The 19018-nt window shown below is 61.3% G+C and overlaps 1 protein-coding gene across 1 annotated transcript; it reads left to right on the forward strand.

Moving 5' to 3' along the window:
- Nucleotides 1-1977: 1977 nt before the first annotated feature.
- Nucleotides 1978-18679, forward strand: COL1A1 (collagen type I alpha 1 chain). Its single transcript, XM_080369553.1, has 51 exons — nucleotides 1978-2192; nucleotides 3820-4014; nucleotides 4199-4233; nucleotides 4329-4364; nucleotides 4449-4541; nucleotides 4627-4695; nucleotides 5146-5190; nucleotides 5473-5526; nucleotides 5745-5798; nucleotides 5926-5979; nucleotides 6164-6217; nucleotides 6320-6373; nucleotides 6475-6519; nucleotides 6817-6870; nucleotides 6984-7028; nucleotides 7229-7282; nucleotides 7614-7712; nucleotides 7797-7841; nucleotides 7921-8019; nucleotides 8282-8335; nucleotides 8428-8535; nucleotides 8837-8890; nucleotides 9103-9201; nucleotides 9419-9472; nucleotides 9556-9654; nucleotides 9936-9989; nucleotides 10347-10400; nucleotides 10504-10557; nucleotides 10682-10735; nucleotides 11009-11053; nucleotides 11154-11252; nucleotides 11466-11573; nucleotides 11926-12033; nucleotides 12150-12203; nucleotides 12312-12365; nucleotides 12469-12576; nucleotides 12666-12719; nucleotides 13123-13176; nucleotides 13368-13529; nucleotides 13675-13782; nucleotides 13911-14018; nucleotides 14234-14287; nucleotides 14386-14493; nucleotides 14756-14809; nucleotides 14922-15029; nucleotides 15126-15179; nucleotides 15343-15450; nucleotides 15537-15819; nucleotides 16385-16575; nucleotides 16652-16894; nucleotides 16974-18679. The coding sequence occupies exons 1-51, from the start codon at nucleotides 2111-2113 to the stop codon at nucleotides 17118-17120; spliced, it is 4362 nt and encodes a 1453-aa protein (XP_080225679.1). The 5' UTR covers nucleotides 1978-2110; the 3' UTR covers nucleotides 17121-18679.
- The last annotated feature ends 339 nt before the right edge of the window (nucleotides 18680-19018 follow it).

The raw sequence follows: 19018 nt of genomic DNA on the forward strand, positions 1-19018 counted from the left end.
GGTCCCGGGTGGGCACCACCACCCTGGGCAGGACCCAGCATCCTGGGCATCCCCCAGCCCGCACCCGCAGCAGTCGGCCCAGGCCTATGCTTGGCGTCTCCCATTCCGCTTCCTAGGATCCTAATGACTTTTCCAGGCTTTTTAAAATATTCTTCTTTTTTTTTTTTTTTTTTTTAAAGCAGGATTTCTTCCCTTTCCCTTCCCAGCCCCCAGCCCCTGCACCGAACCCTCCTGCATTCCTGGGGCAGGAGGCCGGGTGCTGAGGAGCGGGTGCTGATGAGGTGGCATCGTACCGTTCCTCCCGCTCCTTTTTTTTCCTCCCTCTCCATGCATATATTAAAAAAAAAAAAAGATGACATTCTTTTCTTTTCTGTCATGCTGCAAAAATTAAAGACACATCTTTAGGCTGGAGCCTGGCCAGGGGTTTTCGAGTTGCCGAGGCATGATTGGAGGAGTCTTCTCCTGCAACGTGTCTCGGATGCATAGATACAGGGCTTGAAAGCTGGCCAGCTGCTCCTTGCGCGCGCACGCGTGTCCCCGTGTGCATGCGTGTGTGTGTGTGTGTGTGTGTGTGCAACCCGCACAGATAACTCCTCCTGGGCTGTTTTTTCTTCTTTGCATTTAATTGCAGGCTGGAAAAAAAGACCTCGAGAGGTCACTGGTGTGAGGGTGGGTGGTTGGGTTTTTTTTTTTCTCTTTCGACGTGTCTCTTCCCCACCCCCCGGCCCTGTTATTTCATTGTTAAATTGCATTGATTTATTTTTTTCCTGAAAAAAAAAGTAACTTGGTGGGACCTCCCGCTCAGACGTGGTTTCCCTCTGCAGGGAGCTCTGTGCTGCTCCCAGTGCTCCCAGTGTGCCGAAGAGCCTGCAAGCCCTCAGTGTGGTGGGGGGGCAAGCAGAGGTGTGAGGGCTGGACCCAGGACTTTGCTCCCCCCCTACAGGAAAGACCCCACCCCCATTTGCCACCCCTTTCCCTAAAAATCACCCCTTAAAAGAGGGGGTGACCTCCCCCGGGTGCCGCATTGCCTTTGCAGGGTTCCTTCCCCACTCCATCCCTGAGCTCCAGGCGGCCACCCCAGCCCTGGTAAATACGTATATTTTTTTGGCGTGTAATTACACCCTCCCCAAATTGCACAGTAGATTGTGGATTATTGTCAACGGGCTTTTGCTTTTTCCAACCAACGTGGCTCCTTCAAATGTGGAAACGGCCATGGAGGCGTGCCAGGAGGGGAGAGGGGAGAGGGGAGCCGGATGGCTAGCAGGGAAAGGAGTGAGGAAAAGAAAGGAAAAAGATGGAAAGAAAGGAAAAAAAAAAAAACCTAAGCGAGTGTTTCTTGGTGGTGGGTTGGGGGTGTCTGTGAGTTGGGGTCCCGCACGGGGCTCCTCACCCAAGGGATGCTCTGGGTGCCTGTTGCTCATGCCCTTGGCCTTTGTGCTGGGCTGGGGGGTTTGGTCCTGCTGCATGAGGGTCTTCATGGGGACAGGTGGGTAGGTGGGTGCCGGCGCACCCTGGATGTGGGGATGGGTGGCAGGGTGGGGGGTCGCAGGCAGGAGCAGGCGTTTGTCGTGCCCCGGCTCCCCTGGTGCAGCACCCAGCGTCGTGTAGCACCAGGGTCCCCAAAGTGCCACGTGCCACATTGCCCGTCCCCACCCCACCCAGCCACATCCAGTCCCCCAGACACCTCAGGGTGCAAAACCCCCACCCCCAAAACAACGCCCCCATGCCCCCCACCTCCCACCCCAGCATCCCCTTCCCATCCACCCCACAACCACCGCTCCCAGCCCCAGTGCGGGATGACATGCATGTGCATGTCTGTGTATGCGTGTGCATGGACAGACAGACGGAGGGGGGGTGTGCAAGGGGTGCCCCCCGACTCGCTGGGTGCTGCTGATTGGCCGAGGGGCCGTCCAAAATTCCCCGGTTGCGATGGGTCCCACCTCTCCCCGCTGGCGCATCCGTATATAAGAGGAGGCGAAGGAGTGGGCAAGGGCAGTAGGAAGTTTCTGCTGGGGTCTGGATTTGGAGCTCCAGAGTTGGATCGGCCCCGTATGACCCCAACCTAAGAACAAAAGAGACCCCAAAGAGTCTACATGTCTAATATTTAGACATGTTCAGCTTTGTGGATTCTCGGTTACTGCTGTTGATAGCAGCAACTGTACTACTCACCCGCGGGCAAGGAGAAGAAGACAGTAAGTAGTCGGCGCCGGTGATGGTCCTCACTGCTGGTGGGATGCGGGGTGGCGGGTGGGGACAGGGTCGGGCGGCATCTTCGACACTTGGTCCTGCTGCCATGGGTTGGGGAAGCATAAAGGGGCAGTTGGCATCTGGAGCGGAAAAAAAAAAAATCTGGGACAAATTAGGTGGCGGGGGCAGGGCGGGGGGGGGGAAGGAGGAAAAAGTGGGTTGGGGGGATTTGGGGTTGGGGGGTGAAGGGGTTTTAGGGGGTCTGTGCTGGAGTGGAGAGTCAGGGCGCCCTGCCAAGAGCAGTGAGGGAGGGAAGGGTGGAGAGGAGCCGGCGGGAAGGAGGGAGCTGGGGAAGAAGGGGAGGAGTAGGCAGGGAAGGGAAAGGGGGGAAAGAGCGCGGGAGAGAGTGGCGAGGGGGGAGAGGAGGGGAGAGGGGGGGCCTGGCCCCAGGATCTGCAAAAGCCATCAGGAAAGAATTAGAAAAGTCTCGGATGATTCATAAGCAAAATGTTTCGGCAGCCTGTGGAGCTGGGACTGGCCAGCCCGCTCGGCCACCCCGGGCCAGGGATGCCCACCCCACAGCCTCCCTGTGGGGCTGCACCGGGGCTTGGGGGGCTGGGGGCATGGCTGGGGTCACCCACCCCCACTGCCAGGGTCCCCCTGTGCCCTGGTGGGCTGCCTGCGCCTGCCACCTGCCGGCGTGGGGACACGGGGGGACCCTGGGACGGAGCCAGGCCAGCAGCACCCGTTGCATTCTGCCCAGTTTTGTCATTTGGGGCGGATTTTTCGGTACCTTTTTTGGTTTGGTTTTTTTTTTTTTTTTTTTTGCATTTGACAATATACATTCTGCATTTTACCTTTTGCAATAGGTATTTTGCCTTTTGCACTCTGAATTTTGCCGCAGGCATTTTGTATTTTGCCTTTTGCATCTTTCCTTTTGCAATAGGCATTTTGCGTTCTGCATTTGGCCTTTTGCAATAGGCGGGTTTTTTTCATTTTGCTTTTTTTGCCCTTGCTGAGCGGGGGGCTGCAGGCCGGGAGAGCTTCGTCCCCTCTCTCCAGGACCCCTTTCCCACTGTGGGGCCAGCCCTGGGCCCTGGCGCGCCGCCCTGCCCTCCCCACGCCAGCCGCCCCCCCCCCACCCCCCGCGCCCCCCCCGCCTCCAGTCTCTGGACTCTTATTCCCCAACCCATCTGGCCTGATCCAGCCTTATCCCGAAGCCGCCTGGATCTAATTTCAGCCCAGACGTTGGGGCCAACCCCCCCTTCCCCGATCCCACCCATCCCATTCCCATCCCATCCCCATCCCATCCCTGTCCCCGTCCCCCGTGGCCAGCGGGGACCCCCATGCCAACCCCCTGCCCGCCGCGGGGGTATTTGCCTTGGCCCCATCCGCTGCGGGACGTAGCAACTGGCTGGAGGTTTTTGTTTAAATTCCAGCGTATGTGGGAAGAGTTTATTGTGGTGCTTTTCCTGTGTCACCGCGACGGGCTGATGAGAAACAGATGAAGGGAGAAACGCTGCAGGAGCAAGGGGGGGATGAAAGGGGCAAGAGCAAGAGCAGGGCCGTGCAGGGGGCCGCCGCCATGCCCCCCGCCCTCACGCTTCCCCGTGCCCTGCCCCTCTCTCCCAGTTCAAACTGGAAGCTGCATACAGGATGGGCTAACGTACAACGACAAGGATGTGTGGAAACCCGAACCCTGCCAGATCTGCGTCTGCGACAGTGGCAACATCCTCTGCGATGAGGTGATCTGCGAGGACACCTCCGACTGCCCCAATGCTGAGATCCCCTTCGGAGAGTGCTGCCCCATCTGTCCCGACACCGACGGTACTGTGCCACCTCCGCGTCCCCCTGGCCCCAGCCCCACGCAGGCTCGTTGTCCCCAGGGAGCCGGACCCTGTGCTGGCTCAGCATCCCTCCCCTGGGTGCCCAGACTGCGGGATGGGGGTGGGTTTGGGTGGGGGGATGGGGCATGCTGGGCTCCTCTCAATGCCCGTCCTTCCTCCTGCAGCCTCCCCTGTCTACCCAGAAAGCGCTGGAGTAGAGGTAAGGGCTCCCTTGTGCCCCCAAACCCTGTGGCAGCCCCCACCTGTTTTTGGAGACCCCCTTTTCTAACGACCCATTTCATCTCTCCCTGACAGGGCCCTAAGGGAGACACCGGCCCCAAAGGAGACAGGGTGGGTATTGCCGCTGCAGGACCCCCCCAGCTCAGCCAGGTCCCCCCTCCTGCTGGGGCTCACCCTCCTCTTCTCTCCCCACAGGGACTCCCCGGCCCCCCTGGCAGAGATGGCATCCCTGGACAGCCTGGCCTCCCGGGACCCCCAGGCCCTCCAGGTCCTCCAGGCCTTGGCGGAGTGAGTATGGGGGGGTCCCCGGTGCACAGACCCCCATGGGGGTGCCTGTGCCCTGCTCACCCCCTGCTCTCCCTCCTGCCTGCAGAACTTCGCTCCTCAAATGTCTTATGGCTACGACGAGAAAGCCGGTGGCATGGCCGTGCCTGGCCCCATGGTGAGCACTGGGGTGGCACTGGTCCCCTGGGGGGACACACAGGGGACAGGGGGAGGTGTGAAGCCAGGTGAGGCACCAGGAGCACTTCCCATGCTGCAGTGCTGAGGATGCTGCCAAGCGGTAGGAGGTGGGAGGGATGGGGAGGGACATTGGTCCTGGAGGTGATGGGGACAGGGATGGGATAGTGATTGGGGACAGGGATGGGGTGGCAATGTGGACAGGGAATGGGTGCTGATGGGGACAGGGATGGGGTGGTGATGGGGTGGCAACGGAGACAAGGAATGGGTGCTGAAGGGGACAGGGATGGGGTGGTGATGGGGTGGTAGTGGTGTAGCAGTGTGGACAGGGATGGGGTGGCAATGGGGACAGGGAATGGCTGGTGATGGGGACAGGGATGGGGACAGAGTAACACGGCAGCCACTCATCACCACTTTCTGTTATCCTTCCCAGGGTCCAGCTGGTCCCCGCGGTCTCCCCGGTCCTCCTGGCGCTCCTGTGAGTATCTCCTCCTCCCCTCCTTAGGGGGACAGCAGCCCCATGGGCCCCTTTGGGTGGTGGGAGGCCAGGTGGGATGGGATGGGGTGAGGGCAGGATGGGGTGTCCCACTCTTCCCAGTGGCTACAGAAACACATGGGGATGCATGTCCTTGTGCCACCGTATGGGAGGCAGGGGGACTGCCATTGCCACTGGGGTCTTCAGGCCAAACCTTCTCATTTTCTAACCCATTCCTCCCCTTCCCCCCTTTTCTTTTATCTTTTTTTCCCCACCAACCCACAGGGTCCTCAAGGTTTCCAAGGTCCCCCTGGTGAACCCGGAGAGCCTGGTGCATCTGTGAGTCCTGCCACCTCCCTCTCCAGCCTGATATCCTGCAGGGATGGGGACAAGGCTGCCTGTTCCCAGCCCTGGCCATGGCTGTGCTGTCCCTGCTCCAGGACATCTCATCTGGGATCATGGGAATGGGGCTGCCAGAGCCTGGCACTGTCCAGCCCAGGTGACAGGGGACAGCTGTCACCCACAGCATCCTCACCCCTGCTCTGCATCTCTCCTAGGGTCCCATGGGTCCCCGTGGTCCTGCTGGCCCCCCTGGCAAGAATGGAGATGACGTAAGCGGCCTGTGGATAGGGTCTTCTCCCCTTTCCGTTTGGGGCCTGGTGGCCCTGCCAGCCCCCCAGGGGAGCAGAAGCTGCCTGCCTTGGGGACATGCCACCAACCCAGTGTCCTTCTCCTTAGGGTGAAGCTGGAAAGCCCGGCCGTCCCGGAGAGCGCGGTCCACCCGGCCCCCAGGTGAGCTGCTCTCGGCCAGGGTGCCCCCCCCCCAGGGGGCACAGGAGGGGCACCCCCACTGTGGCCTGCCTGGTGGCAAAGCAAGGATGTAACACCAGCTACCTGTCCCCACTGGGGACAGGGGTAGTGGGATGTGGGGACAGCCCACCCGAGCACCTCCATCACCACTTCCCTTTTCTCCTAGGGCGCACGTGGTCTCCCAGGAACAGCCGGTCTGCCAGGCATGAAGGGTCACAGAGTGAGTCCCTCCTCCCACACTTGCAAGATTTAGGGGAAGGGGGAGCCTGATCTCACTGGGGCGTCCTCTCCTGACCCCCCTCTTCTCTCTCCTGCTCCCCAGGGCTTCAGTGGTCTGGATGGTGCCAAGGGTGAGCCTGGTCCTGCTGGCCCCAAGGTGAGGAGCAGTAGCAGTGTCACCCCTGTCCTCCCAGGAAAGTCATCGCTGCTCCCTCCTTCCCTCCGGCACAGCTCCCTCAATGTTGTCTTTTCTCCTAGGGTGAGCCCGGCAGCCCCGGGGAGAACGGTGCTCCTGGGCAGATGGTGAGTGCTGGAGCCTCCAGGGACCATGGCAGCGATCTGGCCTCGGCCAGAAAAAGGGGACAGGGATGGGGATGGGGGGCAAGATCTGATGGGGGAACAGCTCGTCCTTGGGGATGCTTCCCCGGGGATGCTTCCCCAGGGATGCCCCAGCGAATGGGGTGGGAGGGGGTTTAACCTCTTGGAAATGTCACTGTGGGCAGGAGCAGGGGGGGAACGAGGTGGGTACAGGGATGGGAGAAGGTCTGGAAAGGGGAAAGTGTCTCTTCTGGTGACTCAGATGTGTCCTCCCTTCCCCAGGGTCCTCGTGGGCTTCCCGGCGAGAGAGGCCGTCCTGGTCCTTCTGGCCCTGCTGTAAGTACCTGGTTTGGGTAGGACTGAGCATCCCCTGCCCTGGGGTGCAGGGGGGACTGGGGGCCACCTCTCCTGCTGGTGGGCATCACTAATGGGTGCCTCCTCTCCCACAGGGTGCTCGTGGTAACGATGGTGCTCCTGGTGCTGCCGGTCCTCCCGTAAGTAACCCCCAAAACCATCCACCCTTTGCCAGCACCTGGCATCAGCTCCAGCTTCTCCGGAGGGAGATTCCATCCCAGCTCTACCATGTCTGGGATACCCTGGCTGGGGGCCAGAGCTCTGCTGCCCAGAAAACCCACCAGCACCAGATGTGTGAGGTGGGATCCCTCCTCTGATATGTGCCCTCTCTCCTGTCTAGGGTCCAACTGGCCCCGCTGGTCCCCCTGGCTTCCCTGGTGCTGCTGGTGCTAAGGTAGGACCTGCCTGGCCATCTCCTCCCAGGTGGCATCTCCTGGGCTGGGAGAAACTGGTGGAAACCGGGAGCATGGAGTGGGGGAAAAGGACGGGGCATCAAATGGATTACCCATATGGCCAAGAAATTAAAAAGCCCAAAGTGCCATGGGCTTGCTGCTGCCTGGGACAGTGAGGCAGATGGGGTCATCTCCAGCCAAGTCCCATCAGCATCTCTCCAGGCTTTACCTCCACGGGGAGGGAGCTGCAGATGGAGGGAGCGACCAGCCATGTCAGAGGTTTCAGGGCAGCCTCCGTGCTCACAGCTCTTCCTTCCTCCTTTTCCTCCCCAGGGTGAAACCGGTCCCCAGGGAGCTCGTGGCAGTGAAGGTCCGCAGGGAGCCCGTGGTGAGCCTGGTCCCCCTGGCCCTGCTGGCGCTGCTGGTCCTGCTGTAAGTGGCATCTGATGGCTCCTTGTCCTTTGGCCTTATGTCCTGACAGCCCTGGCATAACCTTCCTCCTCTTTCTCTCCGCAGGGGAACCCCGGTGCTGATGGTCAACCTGGTGCCAAGGGTGCAACTGTGAGTGTCCCTTGCCCTGCACCTGGCTCTGGGATGAGGGGCTGTGCTGCTTCCTCACCACCTCGTCTGCCTCTCCTAGGGTGCTCCTGGCATTGCTGGTGCTCCTGGCTTCCCCGGTGCCCGCGGTCCCTCCGGACCCCAGGGTCCCAGCGGTGCCCCCGGTCCCAAGGGTAACAGCGTGAGTATCCCCGGACACCTCCACCCGCCTCCTCCCGGAGTCAGATTCCTTCTGCTCCAGCAAGCTGCTGTCCTCCCTGGAGATGTCTCCCCTGGCATTCCCTGTTCCCTCCAGCCCTGCAAGTGCAGGATGGTGCTGGGGGCTGACAGATGCTGAGCATTCCCTCTCCTGCTGAGCGGCTGGGCAGGATGCAGCTCAGGGCTCCCTTTGTTTATCCATCTGGTGTTAAACTGCTTTTCCTCTTCTTTCCTTCCACTTCCAGGGTGAGCCCGGTGCTCCAGGCAACAAGGGAGACACTGGTGCCAAAGGCGAACCTGTAAGTGACCCCCACCACGTCTCCTCGGGGGCTCGGCCCCTCCTGACTCCCATGCACCCTGTGGGTGCTCATCCCTTTGTCTCCTTCCCCAGGGTCCTGCTGGTGTCCAAGGTCCCCCCGGCCCAGCCGGTGAGGAAGGCAAGAGAGGAGCTCGTGGTGAGCCTGGCCCTGCTGGGCTTCCTGGCCCCGCTGGTGAACGTGTGAGTAGGAGCTGTCCCTGTCCCCATCCCTGCCATGTCCCTGTCCCCATCCCTGTCCTCCTTCCATCTCCTGATATCAGTGGCTGAGCCTCACAGGTGTGCAGGGCTAGGCACCCACTGTGGTGACATCCCCAGCCCTTTCCAATGCCCCACCGAGGTCTCCAGTGGAGGTTCTCAGCAGGGACACTAGGCTGCTCTCACTGGTGGCCAGGTCCCACAGTGGCACATCCCTCCCCTGGACCCCCAAACCCCCCGAGGTTACCCCGTGTCTCCGCACTGACCCCTCTCATGTCCCGCGCAGGGTGCTCCTGGCAGCCGCGGCTTCCCTGGTGCTGATGGCATTGCTGGTCCCAAGGTAGGTGCCCACACCTCCCTCCTGCCTGTCTGAGCGAGAAAGCCGTGTCCTCCAGGGCGGTGGGGACACCGGACACTTGTCACCTGTCCCCACTTGGTGGTGAGACTCATCCTGCGCCACTGACACCTCTGGTGACACTGCTCCGGTCCTCACCCCCAGGTGCTGTCCTGCAGCTGGGGTAACCTCTGTCCTCTCTCCCACCCTCCCCACAGGGTCCCCCCGGCGAGCGCGGCTCCCCTGGCCCTGCCGGCCCCAAAGGATCTCCTGGTGAAGCTGGACGCCCCGGGGAACCTGGCCTCCCTGGTGCTAAGGTGAGCACGGCAGGGCGGTGGGCACGATGGCACAGTGGCTACAAGGAGCAGCAAGCCACGTCAGCATGGCCACCACACTGGTGGCTCTGCTCCAGGGTTGGATGCTGGCTGCTGTGCTCTCCATGCTGGTGACGAAGCTGCTTTCCAGGATGCTCACACTCACTGGAGCATCTCTTGGGAGACCTGAGCTCCTAACCCACCTCGTGCTCCCTTGCAGGGTCTGACTGGAAGCCCTGGGAGCCCTGGTCCTGACGGCAAGACTGGCCCCCCCGTAAGTTGTACCCACCAATGCCCTGCTCCTCCCTCAGCTCGCCATGTCCTCTGCTAACCGGGTGCTCACTCCCCCCATAACAGGGTCCCGCTGGTCAAGATGGTCGCCCCGGCCCCCCCGGCCCCCCTGGTGCCAGAGGTCAAGCTGGTGTGATGGGTTTCCCTGGTCCCAAAGGTGCTGCGGTGAGTGTGACCGGGCGCTGCCTCCCCTGGGGGGCTGCTGGAGATGCTGCTGCCTAGAGTCCTGGTCCATGAGGGACTCCTGCCCACCGGCCACCGCCACCACCAGGACAGTGGCTGCGGGTGGGCGTGTGGCTCCCATGGGGCAGGTGCTCAGGGAGGGGTGGCTCAGGGGACACATGTCCCCCAGGGAGGGCTGCGCTGGTGCATCCTCCAGCCTGTAGGTTCCTGCCTGTGGGTATCGCGGTACCGTCGTGGGTCTCATCCTGCTCTCTTGCTTTCAGGGTGAGCCTGGCAAGCCCGGCGAGAGAGGTGCTCCCGGTCCCCCCGGCGCCGTTGTAAGTATTCACCAGAGCCCAGCCAGGCTGGGGCTTGGCAGGGAGCTTCACCCCGGCGTGAGGCGGCAGGGACGGGGCGTGGGGCAGCTGAGCTGGGGAAGGCTCCAAGGATGAGGATGGTGGTGGGCTGAGGTGGCTGGGACTCCAGCCCGGTGGCTGCCGGCAGCTCTGGAGTGGAGACAGCAGGGGGGTGACGTGGCTGCGGGCAGCTCGCTGCGGCTTCTCCTGTTCTTCGAAGGATGCTACGGCTGCATCCAGCCCCTCACCTCGTTCGGGGGGGTGCAGAGTCCCACGGGGACATCGCTGGGCTGTGGGTTGGGGCTGTGCTCTGAGCACCCTCTTCTCCCTCTTCCACAGGGTGCTGCTGGTAAAGATGGTGAAGCTGGTGCCCAAGGTCCTCCCGGCCCCACCGTGAGTATTAGTGAGCCCTTGGCCACCTGTGGCTGTGCTTGGCCACCAGAGAAGGGGCTCAGGAGCCAGCTTGCCCCCCCCACACTTGTTCCATCTCCCTCAGGGTCCTGCTGGAGAAAGAGGTGAACAAGGTCCTGCTGGTGCTCCTGGCTTCCAGGTGAGGGGTGTCCCCTTCCCCTGCGAGGGGACAAGCCATGCAGGGTGGGGGTGACACTTCTTTCCTCATCCCCTTTGGTCACCCATCTCCGTGGGGTCTCATCACTCCTCTTCTTCCTCCCCAGGGTCTGCCGGGCCCTGCTGGCCCCCCCGGCGAGGCTGGCAAGCCTGGTGAACAGGTGAGTGTGGGTGAGCATGGCTGTAGCGTGGCACCACCCCTGGCCCCTCCCCATGGCCCCTCTCCCAGCCTGAGGACCCCCAGTGCAACCCCAGGCAGTGTGCTCCTCGTAGCCTCTCCCAGGAGCAGCAGGGACCCCAGCCCTGCCCTGTCCTCCCAGGACTGCGGGACTCTCCTCCCTCCCCAGCACTGGGGGCACCCTGGGGACCCCTCCACCTGTCCCCAAGGCCACCCCTTCCCGCCCTGACTCTGCACCCTCTCCCCTCCTGCACAGGGTGTCCCCGGAGATGCTGGTGCCCCCGGTCCCGCTGGTGCCAGGGTAAGTTGAACCCCGCTTGCTCCTCAGCTGGCTCTTGGCACCCCCCTGTGCCCACCACCCCCCTGACAGCCTTGGCCCCTCTCCTGCCTCCCCTCTCCAGGGTGAGAGAGGTTTCCCCGGTGAACGTGGTGTCCAAGGCCCTCCCGGTCCCCAAGGTCCTCGTGGTGCTAACGGTGCTCCCGGTAATGATGGTGCTAAGGTAGGTGCAAGGTCTCAGCTCTGCCACATCGTGTTGGGACTGTCTGGGTGATGGGTGGCCATCCCCAGCTCTTGGGGTGCAGGTGTAAAGGCGAGGAGGGGGATTTGGCTTCACGCCCTTTTTCTGGGGCTGGGGCTGAAGCCGGGATGGAATTTGCAGTGCTGAGGAAGCGTTGGGTTCTTGCTAACACCCATTTCTGTCTCTCCTGCCCAGGGTGATGCTGGTGCTCCCGGTGCCCCCGGGAACCAAGGGCCCCCCGGTCTGCAGGGTATGCCCGGAGAGCGTGGTGCTGCTGGCCTGCCAGGTGCCAAGGGTGACAGGGTATGTGTCCCCCAAAATCCTGACATCCCCCCTTGGTCCTCTGCTCCCAGTAATCCCTGTGTCCTCCTCATTGTCCCCTTGGGGCTGGATGCATTCCCTAAGCCAAGGCCAGTCAGCAGCAGCTGCATGGGGAGGGGATGCTCAGTGCCACCTCTGTCCCCATCCGAGCGTGGCCCTCAGGGACAGTCCCTTCCTGGACCCCAGGAGGAGGAGGATGGTCCCAGCCTCTCCTAGGGAGGATGAAGAGCCGGGGTGCCTCAGTGCCACCTTGCAAAGAGGAGAGGAAGAGGAGCGGGGCTGAACCTCCAGCAGGGACCTCCCCACGTAACCTGCCATCATCTTCCTCTCCCAGGGTGACCCCGGTCCCAAAGGTGCTGACGGTGCTCCTGGCAAAGACGGTCTCCGAGGTCTGACTGGTCCCATCGGCCCCCCTGGCCCTGCTGGTGCTCCCGGTGACAAGGTAGGGCTGCCCCCCAGCCAGACACTGCACTGGGGATGGATGTGTCCTGGCATCTGCCACCATCTCCTTACCACAGCCTTGACCTTTTTTTTTTTTGTTTTCCTCCCCTTTTCCAGGGTGAAGCTGGTCCCCCGGGTCCTGCTGGTCCCACTGGTGCCCGTGGTGCTCCTGTAAGTGTCCCTCCACCCTGGTCAATGGCCCTGCCATGGGTGACCATCCCTTGGGGCAGTCAGTGGCCGTCCCCTGCTTGGTGTCATACCACTCTTGCTATCTCCTAGGGTGACCGTGGCGAGCCCGGCCCTCCTGGTCCTGCTGGATTTGCTGGCCCCCCCGTAAGTGCAACGGTCTCACGCCTCCCTGCTCCAGGGGCCTGATCCTGCCCTGCTGAGGTGATGCTGAGCCCCATCCGCCTCACCCCACTCCATTCTCCCACAGGGTGCCGATGGCCAGCCTGGTGCTAAAGGTGAAACTGGTGATGCTGGAGCCAAGGGTGATGCCGGTCCCCCCGGCCCTGCCGGCCCCACTGGTGCTCCTGGCCCTGCTGTAAGTTGCACCCCCCAACCCCACATCCACTTGGGGTCCAGCTCCACAGCGCAGCTCACCTCTCTCCTCCTCCTCTTCCTCCTTCACAGGGTGCTGTTGGTGCTCCTGGTCCCAAAGGTGCTCGTGGTAGTGCTGGACCCCCTGTAAGTACCAGTCTCATGGTGGTGGAGGGTTTGGGACCCCAGGGGACCCCCCTGGGCACAAACATCCCCGAGGTGGCTTAGCTGTGTCTCGCTCCATTGCTCCAACACTGTGGGGCAGAAGGGAGCTGTGGTACTTCCAGCCCTGCACCCCCCAAAACCATCTGGGGGATGGCATCATCCCAGGGAGGATGAAGTAGAGGGAAAAGGGGGATTTGCCTTTATCCCCCCCACCCCCAAATCAGCCCCAGCTCCTGCCCGGATGGATGCTTTCCTCCTGGCCACTGGCCCCAGGGCTCCCTGTGGTGGCCTCCAGCCAGGGGACTATCCCCTGGAACTACTCCACTGCAGGGGCAGGTGGTGCCTCGATCCAGCCCCTGGTGACTCCAGCTTTTCTCCCTTCCAGGGTGCTACTGGTTTCCCTGGTGCTGCTGGAAGAGTTGGTCCCCCTGGCCCCTCTGTGAGTACCCCGGCGGGGTGAGAGGTGGGGGGCTGGGAGGGGGGCAAGAAAGTGCTCGATGGTTGCTGCTGGTGATGGGGGGACACAGTTGGCACAGTTCCAGTTGGCACAGGGACACCCCTGGCCACCCTTCAGCTGGCAGCTGGGGCTTCCCGGGCTGCTGCCTGACAGCGTCGCTTCCCCCCATCCAGGGAAACATCGGCCTCCCTGGCCCCCCTGGCCCCAGCGGGAAGGAAGGTGGCAAAGGACCCCGTGGTGAAACCGGCCCCGCTGGGCGCCCCGGTGAACCTGGCCCCGCTGGCCCCCCTGGCCCCCCTGGTGAGAAGGGCTCTCCTGGTGCCGATGGCCCCATTGTAAGTCACCTCCCGTCGGACCCCCTCCACAGCGCCAGGGCTGCTGGGCAGCATCATGCTCCCCCTGCATCCCTTGGCCATCCCTTCCACTGGAACAGTGGCCCCGGCTGCTGCCACCACCCTGAGGTGCCATTTGTCACCGCAGGGAGCTCCTGGCACCCCCGGACCCCAAGGTATTGCCGGCCAGCGTGGTGTTGTTGGTCTCCCTGGACAGAGAGGAGAAAGAGGCTTCCCTGGGCTGCCTGGCCCCTCTGTGAGTACCTGGGGGCTCCCCAGGAAAACGATGCTGGGACCCCCCCTGGTGTCCAACTCACCTGTGCGGCCCCAGGGGGAGGATGCTCGCCGGTGCCTGACACCCCCCTGTCCCTCTCCCATCCACAGGGTGAACCCGGCAAGCAAGGTCCCTCCGGTTCCCCTGGCGAGCGCGGTCCTCCCGGCCCCATGGGCCCTCCCGGCCTGGCGGGACCCCCCGGTGAAGCTGGACGTGAGGTGAGCAGCTGTGGGCAACTGGTGGGGTTGGGGGGCACAGACCCCTACACATCAGCGCTGGGCTCACTGTGCTGAGGACTTGCCGGCTCACGGCACTCAGGAACGCTGCTGCAGCCGGAGCATGGCAGGGCCCGTGGCGGGCTGAACAGACGGTGCCATCGAGGGCCTCGTTAGCCCCTACCTGCCCTAACGAGGGGGTCTTGGCTTCTCCATAGGGTGCTCCTGGTGCTGAAGGTGCCCCCGGTCGTGATGGTGCTGCTGGTCCCAAGGTGAGTGGGCTGGTGAGGGGGCTGCGGGAGGGGGCAATGGGGCTGTGCTGGCCCACACTGACCTCTCCTCTTCCTCCTCCTCCTCCTCCTCCCCACAGGGTGATCGTGGTGAGACTGGCCCCGCCGGCCCCCCTGGTGCTCCCGGTGCCCCTGGTGCCCCCGGCCCCGTTGGTCCTGCTGGCAAGAATGGAGATCGCGGTGAGACCGTAAGTGATGCTCTGCCCAGAGTGACCCCCCTTGCCCCCCTCCCCAGCCTAGGGGTCGCCCCAGGCTCGACCCTATTACCGAGCAAGGACTGATCGTGCAAACCTATGGCGGGCTGGGGTCCGGCCCCCCGCTCGGCTCTCCCTGAAGAGATCTACTCTGGGAAGCTGTGCATCCCACCACCCCTCAGGATGATGCTGTCGTGAGCTGGTGGCAGCAGAAGGTGGAGGATACTCTAACCTGTCCTCTCTTCTCCTGTCCCAGGGTCCCCAAGGTCCCGCTGGCCCCCCTGGTCCTGCTGGTGCTCGTGGTCCTGCTGTAAGTTGATGTTCTCCTCCATCCTTTTCGGTGCTTCTGCATCCTCATGAGTGCAGGGGCAGTTGCTGGTCTGGACCCTGCTCAACACATCTTCCTCCTTCTCCTCCTCCAGGGTCCACAAGGTCCCCGTGGTGACAAAGGTGAAACTGGTGAACAGGGTGACAGAGGCATGAAAGGTCACAGAGGCTTCTCCGGTCTCCAGGGACCACCTGGTCCTCCTGTAAGTCCCATGGGGTGATGGTGGCCTTGGCTGCTGCCCCACGGCCTGGAAGCAGAGCGAGATGCTGATGCTTTTCTCCTTCCTTGCTTTGCACAGGGCTCTCCTGGTGAACAAGGTCCTTCTGGTGCTTCTGGTCCCGCCGGTCCAAGAGTAAGTGCCCAGCTGAGCCATGGCCTCCAGCCAGGGCTGGAGCATCCTGGGGGAAGTGGGTCCCCGCTGCCATCGGGCTCCTCATGGATATGTGGGTCGGGGCTGGAGGGGACAACTCTGCCCAGGCAGGATGGCCACGCTCACCTCTTCTCCTCTCCCGCAGGGTCCTCCTGGCTCTGCTGGTGCTGCCGGCAAAGATGGTCTCAACGGGCTGCCCGGCCCCATCGGTCCCCCCGGCCCCCGCGGTCGCACCGGTGATGTTGGCCCTGTCGTACGTATCCTGCCCTCTACTGCTACCTGCCCAGAGCCGCCTGCTTTCATCTCCTGTTCACCATCCTCCTCCTTCTCCTCCAACAGGGTCCCCCTGGCCCCCCTGGCCCCCCTGGTCCTCCCGGCCCCCCCAGCGGTGGCTTCGACTTCAGCTTCCTGCCCCAGCCACCCCAGGAGAAGGCCCACGATGGTGGACGCTACTACCGAGCTGATGATGCCAACGTAATGCGCGACCGGGACCTGGAAGTCGACACCACCCTCAAGAGCCTGAGCCAACAGATCGAGAACATCCGCAGCCCCGAGGGCACCCGTAAAAACCCTGCCCGTACCTGCCGCGACCTGAAGATGTGCCATGGCGATTGGAAGAGCGGTCAGTGTCCCCGCTGGTCCTCGTGTCCCTCGCTTCCATCCCTCTGTCCCCTCTACCTGCTCCTCGCTTCCATCCTTCTTCCACCCTTCCGGTTGATCCTCACCTTCATTCCTCCATCCTGTCTCTCATGGCTGCTCTCAGTGCCACCATCCTCTGCCTCTTGTGGCTGTTCCTCACCTCCAACCCTCTTACCTGCTCCTCACATCCATCCTTTCATCCTCCATTTGTCACAGCTGCTCCTCACCTCCTTCCTTTGTTCCTCATGGCTGCTGCTCAGCTCCATGCTCCACCCCGAGAGATCCCTCCTACCTGCTCCTCACCTCCCTCCTCCATCTCTCTTGGCTGGTCCTCACTCCACCCACCATCCCTCCATCCTCCTTCTCTCACAGCTACCCCTCACCTATCCCTCCATCCTCTGTTCCTCCCACTTGTCCCTCACCTCTGCCACCCTCCATGGCTACTCCTCACCTCTGCCCCTCCATCCCACATGGCTGCTCCTCACCTCCATCCTTCCATTCACCTGGCTCCTGCCCCACACCCTGACCACCCTCCCTCTGCCCCACAGGCGAATACTGGATCGACCCCAACCAAGGCTGCAACCTGGATGCCATCAAGGTCTACTGCAACATGGAGACAGGCGAGACATGCGTCTACCCCACCCAGGCCACCATTGCCCAGAAGAACTGGTACCTCAGTAAGAATCCCAAGGAGAAGAAGCACATCTGGTTCGGCGAGACGATGAGTGACGGCTTCCAGGTGAGTAAGGGGACAATGAGCGGGGACAACCGGGATGGACCAAGCTCTGCAGTGCCTAACGCCTCTTCCCTGGCAGTTCGAGTATGGTGGTGAGGGCTCCAACCCCGCTGACGTCGCCATCCAGCTAACCTTCCTCCGCCTCATGTCCACTGAGGCCACCCAGAACATCACCTACCACTGCAAGAACAGCGTCGCCTACATGGACCACGACACTGGCAACCTGAAGAAGGCCCTTCTCCTCCAAGGAGCCAACGAGATTGAGATCAGGGCTGAAGGCAACAGCCGCTTCACCTACGGTGTCACCGAGGACGGCTGCACGGTGAGTGGTTCGGGGGTGGTCACGGTGGCAGCGGTGGGGGCGCATTATGGGGACGTGGCTGATCCTGACCTCCCCGCAGAGTCACACCGGCGCTTGGGGCAAGACAGTCATCGAGTACAAGACGACGAAGACCTCCCGCCTGCCCATCATAGATTTGGCTCCCATGGACGTTGGTGCTCCAGACCAGGAATTCGGCATTGACATCGGCCCCGTCTGCTTCTTGTAAACCGGACGCCCCACGCGTAACAGGAGAGAGTAATAATAATGATAATAATAATAATAATAAAAAAAAAAAACAGCCAAAAAAAAAAAGAGAAAATTTCACATGGACTTGAATTTGTGTCGGTTTCTATCCAGCGTCTCTAAAACTATTTGCGTTTCCATAAAAGAAAAACCTAAAAAAAAACCCCAAAAAAGCATTCAACTAAAAAAAAATAAAAATAAATGACTTTTCAAACAAAATCACCAGGAAGTGGGTTCGCTTGCTTGCCCTCCTCTCCTCCTCCTCGGGGTCAGGCACTCCTCAGCCCTGAAGACGGCATGGCTCAGCTCTCCGAAAGCGCCACTGCGGCCGTGCCGAGCCTCCCCTGCAGTGCCGAGCCCCCAGCCCGGAGCGCCGGAACCGGCCGACCCCCCCCTCCAGCCGACCTCTCCCCACTGGCCTCTTTGCTTCTTGCATCTCATTAGGATATTAATTTTTTTGCTGCAAGGAAGATGTTTAACTTTTGGTTATAAATTGCTTTTTTTTTGTTGTTTCCCCTCTCTCTACCCACTCCCTTGTTTTTGGTTCCCCCCCCCCCCCCCCCTCCTTATTTTATTTTTATTCAGGCAGCAAAATCAATTCATTCCCAAGCACATCAGGGAGCAGCCGCTGCCCCGCCGCCGAGCAGACCCGATCCTTCGCTGCGTACTCTCCTTTTCTGGAAGGCTACCTCACTGCTGTGCTTTGGTGTTATTTTTTTTTTTTAATTTTGGGGTTAATTTTGTTTCATTTTCAAGTAGTTTTAGCTTCGTTTGGGGTTTTTCAGCTGTGCCGGGACTTTCCTGCCAGGTTCAGAGCAAAGGTGCTAATTTTTCTCTAATATTTACCCTCCTCCTGTTTTGTTGCTCTATTGATCTTTTATTTTTATTTTCTTCCATTCAAGGTCCCTCGGGAGTCGCTGAGGTTTCTTACCCCTAGGATTTTTATCCTTTTTTCTTAATTATTATTCTCTTATTTTGGTCCTGCAACACCCGAGCCTGGGACCGCCTGGTGCTACACCCTCCAAAGACGTGACTTAGCTTCATTTGTTTTAATTTCCCTCTATTTTATTTCCACCACCACCACCTCCTTTGCTGTCCAGCTCAACTTGTGAATTTTCTGAAGGTGCTATTTCCCCCCCCTTCACCCATCCCATGAGCAAATCGTGGAGCAAATGCAAGGGAGAGCCAAAAAAATTGAAAGCTTCGAAAGGGAAAAAGGACAACCCCGCTTTCCAGGTTAAGCAGGTGGATCTTCAGCTCCGCTCTCATCTTCCAGCAGCTTTTCCTCCATCCATCCATCCATCCATCCATCCATCTATCCATCCATCCATCCATCCCACCCTCCCTCCATCCCTCCCCGGGCACGGAGGGGCACGAACCCACCCCGCTTGCTGGCCCATCTCCTGGCGGATGCTCCGGGCTCTCCCGGAGTCTGTACCTAGTTTGTATATGTATAAAAATTTGAAAATTGTTTTGTTTTTTTTTTTTTTAATTATTTTTTTTTTGACTGCTGAAATAAAGCATGTGAAATGATCCAACAAACCTGGGGTGCTCTTCACCAGCGGCTCTTGCTCTCGTGGGTCAGGGTGGGGGTCCTGGGTGAGTGGGTGGGGTGCGGTGGGGTCGGGAGCCCCTCATCTCTGCTCCTGCTCTCATCCCGGCTGCTCCCGCTCTGCTCCCGCCGCGCTTCTGCACTCCCGTCCTGCCCGTCCTCCCACCCCAGCGCGGCCCCTGCCAGCCCCCGCCAGCCCCCCAGCCCTCCTCCCCCTCGCTCAGCCCCCTCGCTGCCCTGCGGGGGGAGAGGAAGGAAAGGGGGAGCCACCCCCCAGTAGGGCGGGTGGGGCTGGGATCTGGGGGGCAGAGCTGCTGTGCACCCACCGT

This window comes from Falco punctatus (genome assembly GCF_963210335.1).
Source record: "Falco punctatus genome assembly, chromosome: 19".
Lineage (NCBI taxonomy): Eukaryota > Metazoa > Chordata > Aves > Falconiformes > Falconidae > Falco > Falco punctatus.